The 10,992-nt window shown below is 45.2% G+C and overlaps 1 protein-coding gene across 1 annotated transcript in view; it reads right to left on the bottom strand.

The window, feature by feature from the left end:
* Positions 1-969: 969 nt before the first annotated feature.
* LOC126413174 (cholinesterase 1-like) overlaps positions 970-10,992 on the bottom strand; it is a 187,428-nt gene continuing 177,405 nt past the window's right edge. Inside the window, exon 10 of the mRNA XM_050083069.1 lies at positions 970-1,219. Coding sequence (XP_049939026.1) covers positions 970-1,219 — 250 coding nt within the window. The remainder of the gene's footprint in view (positions 1,220-10,992) is intronic.

Below are 10,992 nucleotides of genomic sequence, written 5' to 3'. Positions count from 1 at the left end.
CTGAGACCTATTAAAGAAAAAATTATTTTGTTCAGCCAAACCTTTGGATCAGGCCACCGAAGTTTATTGTTCAATTTCTTTTATTCTATGAACAACTGTTGCTATCTTCTGTATAGTTCATTAGTTACTGTGTCACTTTTTTTATCTTAGTTAAATAATCTTACATCGCATTTAACCTGAAATAATCCCTCTTGTTTTATTCCTAAACTTAAACTTAACATTTTCGTCTCTGGAAATGGAGACACTCTGTAGATGCACTAGTTTAAAATGTTTTATCCAGCAAAATTTCACTGCCCCATATACTTATCTTTGTATCTAATGATGGCTTAGCAGCCGAAAAGTGGGTTGTGACATAAGTAATAAATATTGTAGAATATTACACCAGAGTTGCGTGTGTAAATATTTTACCTCATCTTTCAGTTCAAAAAGACGAGTCAATACGCGTCCTCGTGATAAGCGCACCTTGGCGTGCAAGAACACTTGAGAGCGTGTAACTCCCATATCCTCACGCATTTTTGTTTGAAGGATGTTCAGTGCATGAGGCTATTAAACTGACTACTTTTGTGTCAATGTTTCGTGTAATTCAGGGGTTATTTTCTCGGTGTTTAATGCAATGTTGGCAAATTATTTTGAGGTTCATTTCACAGCTTTTTATACATTCCAATGATGCAGCATCATCTGTCAACAAACTTACGTACTGGTCGCACGACAAATTAAAGTTTAATAGTAGAAAGTCATCAAGAATTTTAAAAATATTTCAGGTACCTCCGCGAAAGACAACATGGAAGGAGAACTATTATCCCTCGTGACATATTTTAACGAGGAAAAAGTATCAGGAAGTTTTAGTCGACAATAGACAGTAATGAAACAGTGGCTCACATTTACTGTATAAATTCGTGGATGATACTGAACATAACTTATGGACTTAAATCATAAATTATTAGGCTCGTGTCATTTGCCTTTATTGCGTTAATGCGAAATACACAGCAATATTACTAACTGCAGCATAAAAGTCGCTATGTCCCTCTTATACAGTGCTGCCGACGTGCTTGCTGGCGCATCTGCAGGAGGGTGCATGACCGAGTGCATGAAGTCCATCCTGGCGCTGTAGACGTCGTTGGCGGCGACCAGCGTCGTGTCGATGATGAGGTAGTGGCGCTGGGCGTCGCTTCCGTACGGCTGCCACGTCACGCCGTCCACAGGGCTCGGTGTTGGGTTCCTGCAACCACAAACGTCACACGCATACAGCTATCTCTGTTCTTTATCTCTCTTCTGTGTGTACCAAAGAAATAGAGAATAAACAAGACGCTCTTGCACGTTATTCAGCACTCACAGCAGTTCCAGGCTGGCCCAGTATCTTACGTGACCATTTTGCAGTTGTTTTCAAAGCGAGAGAGTTCGCGTACGGTTTTAAAAACTACACAATTACTGAATTTATTGTAGAAATCATTCTTACTGTGTGCTCATTGTATAAAGTCACGCGCATATCTAGAAAAAAGACTGTAGATTGCTGTACGTATTTTCCCGTACGTCTCGCTCCTGTATTGTTGATGTATGTGTGTCCTTGTATAAAAAGCTTGTTTCATTCATGTCCACCTTGTCATATGCGTTAAAAAATATGATATTCCCAAAGTTTTGTCGATGGAGAGTATGGACAGATGCTTGCACTATAGTTTGTTACGTATCAAGAACTTCGGAAGCATAAGTTCGTAAGTGGTTTGTGACTGCGAACTTGTTATGATTAATTACGTCTTTTCTGTACGAGTTCCTGATTTTAAAGCAATTGATTTAGTTTCGACAGTTGAGGTAGCCATTTTTCCAGTAATTATTTTTCTACATCTTTCTGCTGAAGAATTTAATGAAATCTGTTTTCACATTACAAAACTTGGCTTACAGCAGGTAGACAGATAATTTTTTATGAAGAAATGGTTACTAGCTCTAAACTGTAATGTCAAATCTTAAGGGCAGTCCTTTGTATGCAAAGTACAAAGTGTAGATTACTCCATGATACTGAGTCTGGGTATCCATTTGTAGATCGCTAGTCAGTTTTCAATATTTTGATCTGCTGTATCATTAGAAGATAAACTGATTCAATAAAAAGACGTTTCAGCCCGATAGTGTAATAGGTACTAATTTCAAAAACTTTACCACAGAGAACTTTGTTGCGTATTCGACTTGTTGGCTGCCTACGTTAGATACTAATGTATCAGACCCTTGGGTCAGAGATTACATGTTTGGTCCATGCCCCACACGCTTTATTTCACTTATTTCAAATGGAAATTAAAGTTAACCACATTCTACATACAATAATATAGAATGTTTTTTTTTTACTTTATTGTTATTTTAAAACCTGTACAAATCAGGTAGGCAGGCAGCGGCACACTACGCCGCTCTTCAGCCATAGCGTTTACAAGAGTATAATAACGGAGAATGAAAGTGAACAAAGTGACGGGCAAAAGAGAGAGGTCTCAGAGACACAAAAACACGGAGTCGTTCACACGTGACGATAACAACACTGAAAACACATTGGCACGGCGCACAGAACACTGATGAATCCGACGGCACAAGTGAACGTAGTAGTGGGACGGCGGACACCAAAAAACACTAAACGACGTCACACACACAAGACACAGAAGGCGATGATCTCTGGCGCGCGAATGTTCAATATGCTTGTGCGAGTCCGGGGACCTGCCAAGAGAGGAGGAGGAGGAAGGGGAGCAGAGAAGCCACGGGCAGGGGAGAGAGGGGGGGGAGGGAGGAAGGGGGAGAGGAAGCCCGGGGGAAGAGTGGGGAGGGAGGGGACGGGGAAAAGGAAAAAGAAGGGAAGAGAAGAGAAGGGAGGGAGGGTGCCGAAAGGAAGGGACACCAGAAGTGGGGGGCGGAGCAGGGTCAAAGTTGATAGGAGGGGTAGATAGAGGGGACGAGGACATCATCAGGGAGAGGGAGCTGGCGGAAGCCACCTTGGGAGAGGGTAAGGAGGGTGGAGAGATGGAGACCGGGCGGGACATGGGAATACAGGCGCGGCAGTGGGCGAGGATGGGAGAGGATTGGGGATACGAGCGGGTGAGGAGGATCAAGTTTACGGGAGGTGTACAGGATCCGTATCCTTTCAAGGAAAAGGAGGAGGTGGGGGAAGGGGATGAGATCATACAGGATCCGCATGGGGGAGGGGAGACGGATGCGATAGGCGAGGCGGAGAGCATGGCGTTCAAGGATTTGGAGGGATTTATAAATGGTAGGGGGAGCGGAGATCCATGCTGGATGGGAATAACAAAGGATAGGGTGGATGAGGGATTTATAGGTGTGGAGGATGGTGGAGGGGTCCAGACCCCACGTACGGCCGGAAAGGAGCTTGAGGAGATGGAGTCGGGAAAGTGCCTTGGCTTGGATTGTCTGGAGATGGGGAGTCCAGGAGAGGCGACGGTCGAGGGTGACGCCAAGGTACTTAAGTGTGGGAGTGAGGGCGATGGGACGGCCACAGACGGTGAGATAGAAATCAAGGAGGCGGAAGGAAGGGGTGGTTTTGCCTACAAGGATCGCCTGGGTTTTGGAAGGACTGACCTTGAGCAACCACTGGTTGCACCAAGCGGTGAACCGGTCAAGATGGGATTGGAGAAGGCGTTGGGAGCGTTGCAGGGTGCGGGCAAGGGCAAGGAAGGCGGTGTCATCGGCAAACTGGAGAAGTTGGACGGGGGGTGACGGCGGTGGCATGTCCGCCGTGTACAACAGGTACAGAAGGGGGGAGAGGACGGAGCCTTGGGGCACACCGGCGGAGGGGAAAAAGGTGTAGGAATCGGTGTTATGGATGGTGACATAGGAAGGACGGCGCGAGAGAAAGGAACCGATCAGACGGAAGTAGTTAATGGGAAGGGCGAAGGTTTGGAGCTTGAAGAGGAGACCGGAATGCCATATGCGGTCATAAGTGCGTTCGAGGTCAAGAGAGAGGAAGATTGCGGAGCGACGGGAATTGAGCTGTTCGGAAAGGAGATGAGTGAGGTGAAGGAGGAGATCGTCGGAAGAGAAGGACGGCCGAAAGCCACACTGGGTAACGGGAAGGAGGCGGTGCTGGCGGAGATGCTGGTGAATGCGTTGGGTGAGGATAGATTCCAGGACCTTGCTGAAGACCGAGGTAAGGCTGATGGGACGGTAGGAGGAGACGGCGGACGGCGGTTTGCCGGGTTTAAGGAACATGAGGATACGGGAGGTTTTCCACAGGTCGGGATAGTAACCGGTGGACAGGACTACATTGTAGAGCCTGGCCAGGGCGGAGAGAAAAGAGACAGGAGCTTCACGAAGGTGACGGTAGGTGACACGATCGTGACCAGGAGTGGTGTTGCGTTTTGTGCGGAGTGTAGCAATGAGATCCTGTGTAGTGATAGGAGTATTGAGGTCCGTGTGTGCACTGTTGTCCAAGTACTGGAAACCAGGGGCGAGGGGAGGGACAGAGGTGTCAGTTCGATCGCGGATATCCGGGAAGAGGGAGTAGTCGAACTGGCGATCATCGGGGATGGAAAACACATCGGACAGGTAGGAGGCAAAGTGATTGGCCTTACTAAGGGCGTCAGGGAAGGGGTGATCATCATGGAGAAGAGGATAGTAGGGGGAGGGCTTAGTTCCGGTAAGGCGACGGAAGGCAGACCAGAACTTGGACGAGTTAATATGGAGGGTAGCATTTAAACGGGTGCATGTCTGTCGCCAGTCCCGGCGTTTCTTAGCCGCGAGCAAATTATATAGAATGTTTTTCTCGAACTCTTCTTCTTCTCCGAAAGTAGTCTACACGTTTCGGTATTTCCCTGTATGAGATGTATCTTTCCTGTAGAAAGGACTGATGCTCAACTGGCCAGATCGTACTTCACATCGTGAATGCCACACAATTTTGTCGTATGAGAATACGGTATACAGGGTGGTCCATTGATCGTGACCGGGACAAATATTTCACGAAATAAGCGTCAAACGAAAAAACTACAAGGAACGAAACTTGTCTAGCTTGAAGGGGGCTACGGTTGGCCCGCTAGATGGCGCTGCCATAGGTCAAACGGATATCAACTGCGTTTTTTTTAGATAGGAACCCCCATTTTTTATTACAAGTTCGTGTAGTACGTACAGAAATATGAATGTTTTAGTTGGACCACTTTTTTTGCTTTGTGATAGATGGCGCTGTAATAGTCACAAACATATGGCTCACAATTTTAGACGAACAGTTGGTAACAGGTAGGTTTCTTTAATTAAAATACAGATCGTAGGTACGTTTGAACATTTTACTTAGGTTGTTCCAGTGTGATACATGTACCTTTGTGAACTTATCATTTCTGAGAACGCATGCTGTTACAGCGTGATTACCTGTAAATACAACATTAATGCAATAATTGCTCAAAATGATGTCCGTCAACCTCAAAGCATTTGGCAATGCGTGTAACGACATTCCTCTCAACAGCGAGTAGTTCGCCTTCCGTAATGTTCGCACATGCATTGACAATGCGCTGACACGTGTTGTCAGGCGTTGTCGGTGGATCACGATAGCAAACATCCTTCAACTTTCCCCACAGAAAGAAATCCGGCGACATCAGATCCGGTGAACGTGCGGGCCATGGTATGGTGCTTCGACGACCAATCCACCTGTCATGAAATATGCTATTCCATACCGCTTCAACTGCACGCGAGCTATGTGCCGGACATCCATCATGTTAGAAGTACATCGCCATTCTGTCATGCAGTGAAACAGCTTGCAGTAACATCGGTAGAAAATATCGTAGGAAATCAGCATACATTGCACCATTTAGATTTCCATCGATAAAATGGGGGGCCAATTATCCTTCCTCCCATAATGCCGCACCATACATTATCCCGCCAAGGTCGCTGATGTTCCTCTTGTCGCAGCCGCGCGACCGCTACGGTCGCAGGTTCGAATCCTGCCTCGGGCATGGATGTGTGTGATGTCCTTAGGTTAGTTAGGTTTAAGTAGTTCTAAGTTCTAGGGGACTGATGACCTCAGATGTTAAGTCCCATAGTGCTCAGAGCCATTTGAACCATTTTTTTTGTCGCAGCCATCGTGGATTTTCCGTTGCCCAGTAATGCGTATTATTCCAGTTTACGTTACCGCTGTTGGTGACTGACGCTTCGTCGCTAAATAGAACGCGTGCAAAAAATCTGTCTTCGTTCCGTAATTTCTCTTTTGCCCAGTGGCAGAACTATGCACGACGTTCAAAGTCATGCAATTCCTGGTGCATAGAAACATGGTAGGGTGCAATCGATGTTGATGTAGCATTCTCAACACCGACGTTTTTGAGATTCCCGATTCTCGCGCAATTTGTCTCCTACGGATGTGCGGGTTAGGCGCGACAGCAGCTAAAACACCTACTTGGGCATCATCATTTGTTGCAGGTCGTGGTTGACGTTTCACATGTGGCTGTACACTTCCTGTTTCCTTAAGTAACGTAACTATCCGGACACTTGGATGATGTCGTCCAGGATACCGAGCAGCATACATAGCACACGCCCGTCAGGCATTTTGATCACAATAGCCATACATCAACACGATATCGACCTTTTCCGCAATTGGTAAACGGTCCATTTTAACACAGGTAATGTATCACGAAGCAAATACCGTCTCCACTGGAGGAATGTTACGTGATACCACAAATACGTTTGTGACTGTTACAGCTCCATCTATTACAAAGCGAAAAAAGTGGTCCAAATAAAACATTCATATTTCTTTACAAACTACACGTATATGTGATAAAAAATGGGGGTTCCTATTTTAAAAAACGCAGTTGATATCCGTTTGACCTATGGCAGTGCCATATAGCGGGCCAACCACAGTGCCATCTGGTTTCCCCCTTCAAGCTATATGAATTTCTTCTTTGTAGCTTTTTCGTTTGATGCTTATTTCGTGAGATATTTGTCCCGGTCACTATCAATGGACCACCCTGTATATGTAGTATCACTGGTAGCATTAAGTAACTATGGCCAGATTGCTTGACTGGTGTAGTGTATTTTTTTTTTTTTGGGGGGGGGGGGTACGAATAAAAATCAGACAACAACGATAAGAAAGTGAATGCCATCACCTTCATATAACTATGACTTACGTGATGTAGGCAGCTCGCGCCAGGTAAACTATGTGGAGGCACCGACGTTATGTGTTCCATATGGAAATGGTGTTTGGCGTGACATGCCATGGCAGTGATGGGAGCACATCGTGATCCAAGCAGTATGAGTACAGCCAATGTAAATACCGTACGCGAATCGTGGGGGGATGTCAAGTAGTAAAGGGTACAGCTACCAGCCGCAAGGAAAGTTTACTGCAGGTCTAGATGTCCGTCACTGTGTGGCCATTTTCAATTCTGTAAATGTTTCAATATGTATCGGAGGCTGACTGAGGTGGCACACAGAAAAACACTGCTCTTGTGAAGCTTAGCTTGCACTGTGATGAATTGCTGAGATTCATTACTACAATTCTTTGTCGTGGATCGTTTAAGGCTTCTTCGCTGTACCTCGCAAAAAATCGTTTCCACATCTAGGTTTGATTCAAGGAAAGCAGAAAGCTGTAAGATGAGTCATCTGCGGCGCTGCTGAAAGAACGTACTATACAATTATGTAAATGAATCAAAGTTGCTGAAATACTTCTTCGGAAAATCGTTTTACTGGAAGCATAAAATTAAAACCCCAGATTTTTTGGATTCGGATGTTTTTGGCTCTGGAATTGTTCTTAAACGATTGCCGGGAAACATTGGTTAGAATATTAGATTATTTAAAATTGTAACTCTCATATCCCAGTCTGATGATGAGGTGGTTAATCTTTCGTTATTGGTCATATGAGTATCGCCCTCTTTTCGAAAATTTTCAGTGAATTAAGACGGTGAATCGCGCCTGGTAATCTGAGGTCAGCACAAATTGTCGTGATTTTGCGAAATGCGTTCCTCAGACATCTGAGGAATTATTTTGAAATCTCGTGTATTCATACGCAAGAAATTTCTGAATTCCATTGAAGAATATCGTGCCCATGTCTTTATGATCTTCAAAATTCCTAAATCTCTTTCTCACCAGTGGAGGTTTGTTTACCAGTCTCCTGTATAATTTGAAAGTGTCCAGTCAAATAATGTATTTCACTCCACGACGCAGAGGATCGTGTTCGCACCCATGTTTGACTCTCGGAAACCAGAAAGCTGAAAGCTGAGTCACCTGCTGAGCTGCTGTAAAACTTCCTTATATAAATGAAATAAAGCTGCATCCGATGCTACGTTTACTCGTTGCATGAATAAGTGAAAAACACAGGTGGTGGACTCACATACTTTTTCTTTATGCACTTGTTCTGAAACGATAGCAATCAATTGGATGTCAAATAACTTATGGGTTTGCTACCGGGTGACGTCGTCGACCACCGCCGATATTTCGACAGGAGCACACCCTTCCATTCTCAAGGCACAACTGCAAGGAGGAAGCAATGTGCAAGGGAATTTAATACCTCAGTTCACAGTGGAGAAAAACAACGAAGATACCACACACAGAACAAGTAACCGCAAAGTCGACACCCAACCAAAGATAACCAACATCAGAAATATCGATAGTGACTATTAATCAACAGGTGAGGTAGTACTAATTCTGTCCCTCTGCTTTTTGATGAGAGACAGAGCCGGATTCCAAGCAGCATTTAAACAAAGTCCATCATCTCTGCTTATAAGGTTGCTTGATACTTTGATTTCAACAGATTCTGTAATAACACTATCCCAATAGCTAGACGTGCAAGCCAGAATCTCCATGCTGTTGTATTCCATAGGATGACCGGTGTCAAGGCAATGTTCTGCAATAGCGGATTTGCTCGGCTGTTGTAATCGTGGGTGACGCTTATGTTCAATACACTGGTCTTCCACAGTCCTGATTGTCTGACCAATATATGCATGCCACAACTGCAAGCAATACGATAGACACCAGCCTTATGCAAACCAAGATCATCTTTTACGGACGCCAACAGGGCCTTAATCTTAGAAGGTGGTCGAAAAACACATTTCACATAATATTTCCGCAAAATACGGCCAATCCTGTTGAAAATGCTTCCTGCGTAAGGCAAAAAGGCCGTAGACTTAGGTGCCACTTCGTTGCTATCGCCACTCACCCGTTGCACAGAAGGCTGATAGGGCAACGCACGTTTGATCTGCCTCTCACTATAACCATTCTGATGAAAGGTGACTTCGAGATGTGACAGCTCAGCTGCCAAACTTTCAGGGTCTGAGATAACGTGGGTCCTGTGAACCAAGGTACGAAGTAATCCTTCACGCTGAGAGGATGGTGACAACTATCAGCGCGCAGATACAAGTCAGTGTGAGTAGGCTTCCCATAAACAGAATGTCCCAACACGCCATCAGTCTTCCTTCTGACCAACACACAAAGGAAGGGAAGGCATCCATTCTTTTCCACCTCAATAGTGAACTGAATATTCGGGTGGATTGAATTCAAGTGTTTCAAAAACCGGTTTAAATTCTCACTACCATGAGGCCAAACAACAAAAGTATCGTCTAAATATCTGAAAAAAACGCAGGTTTCAAGGTCGCTGACTCCAATGCACGTTCCTCAAAGTTCTCCATAAACAAATTGGCCACAATACGAGTAGGTGACAACGGGCTCCCAATTGCAACTCCATCAGTCTGTTCGTAGTACTGACCATTGAATAAAAAGTAAGTGGGACTCAGCACATGTCGCCGGCCGGAGTGGCCGAGCGGTTAAAGGCGCTACAGTCTGGAATCGCACGACCGCTACGGTCGCAGGTTCGAATCCTGCCTCGGGCATGGATGTGTGTGATGTCCTTAGGTTAGTTAGGTTTCAGTAGTTCTAAGTTCTAGGGGACTTATGACCACAGCAGTTGAGTCCCATAGTGCTCAGAGCCATTTGAACCATTCAGCACATGTCAAAACAAATTTGTTAACTCGGCACCAAACTTAACCTCATTTAGCTGCAACGAATCAGAGAGCGGAACGCTAGTGAAAAGGGGAACCACATCAAAAAACAGAGGGACAGAATTAGTGCTATCTCACCTGTTGATTAATAGTCACTATCGATATTTCTGATGTTGGTTATCTTTGATTTGGTGTCGTCTCTGCGGTTGCTTGTTCTGTGTGTGGTATCTTCCTTGTTTTTCTCGTCTGTGAACCGAGGTATTAAATTCTCTTGCACATTGCTTCCTCCTTGCAGTTGTGCCTTGAGAATGGGTGGTTGTGCTCCTGTCGAAATATCAGCGGTGGTCGACGACGGCAGCAAACCCGTAAGTTATTTGAACATTCAATTCGCCGGGAAAAGTTGAGGTGTCAAATTGGGTGTCACTTAGGGGACTTATATGTCCCCTAGCCAGTTTATCCAACAGGGAAAGGATGGCTATAGTGTAATGTGTAAACCAAGTGACGTTTCGATTCTGGCGAATCTACAAATTATTGCACACACAGAATGTTGGAACAAGTATCGAATACTTTAAGACGTGATTATACTTATCGAAACAAGAAAAATAAGTCCAGTAAACATGGGCCCTGAAACCCATACTTTCCTGGATAAACACATGCTTGTAGGAAGGGCTGCTCGACGCTTGGTTGCGTATATTAGCACAGTCGTTGCATTGTCGCTCCGTGAAATGTGTCGGCAGGGTATTATGATGTTTTATTCACAATACTCCACCTATCAATAGGTGGTCTGCTGTCATTTGTGATGTTCGAGTCGTGTTGTAGGCTACGTTAGTTACTTACTGTACAGTACTGTCAACCCTGGGTACATACCACTCACGGTGTTTTACCTTGTTCCAAACGCCCTGTTTGTACATACCACTTGTTAGCACGGGAAGCCTACTACTCGACAAGTGAAATGGCGGATATGATATTCTGCTATGGTTTAGCAAATGGACGTAGCCTGCGAGCCCGAGCCCTCTACGCTGCAGAGTGCCCTCTGATAAGCTGTTCGGTACACTTTTTCGGCGTCTGAGGGACACAAGTACCCTTACACCTCGGAAGACTGACA

This window comes from Schistocerca serialis, chromosome 7 (assembly GCF_023864345.2).
Source record: "Schistocerca serialis cubense isolate TAMUIC-IGC-003099 chromosome 7, iqSchSeri2.2, whole genome shotgun sequence".
In the NCBI taxonomy this organism is placed as follows: domain Eukaryota; kingdom Metazoa; phylum Arthropoda; class Insecta; order Orthoptera; family Acrididae; genus Schistocerca; species Schistocerca serialis.
The sequence above is the reverse complement of the archived record's forward strand: the minus strand, read 5'-3'. Positions and strand labels throughout refer to the sequence as shown.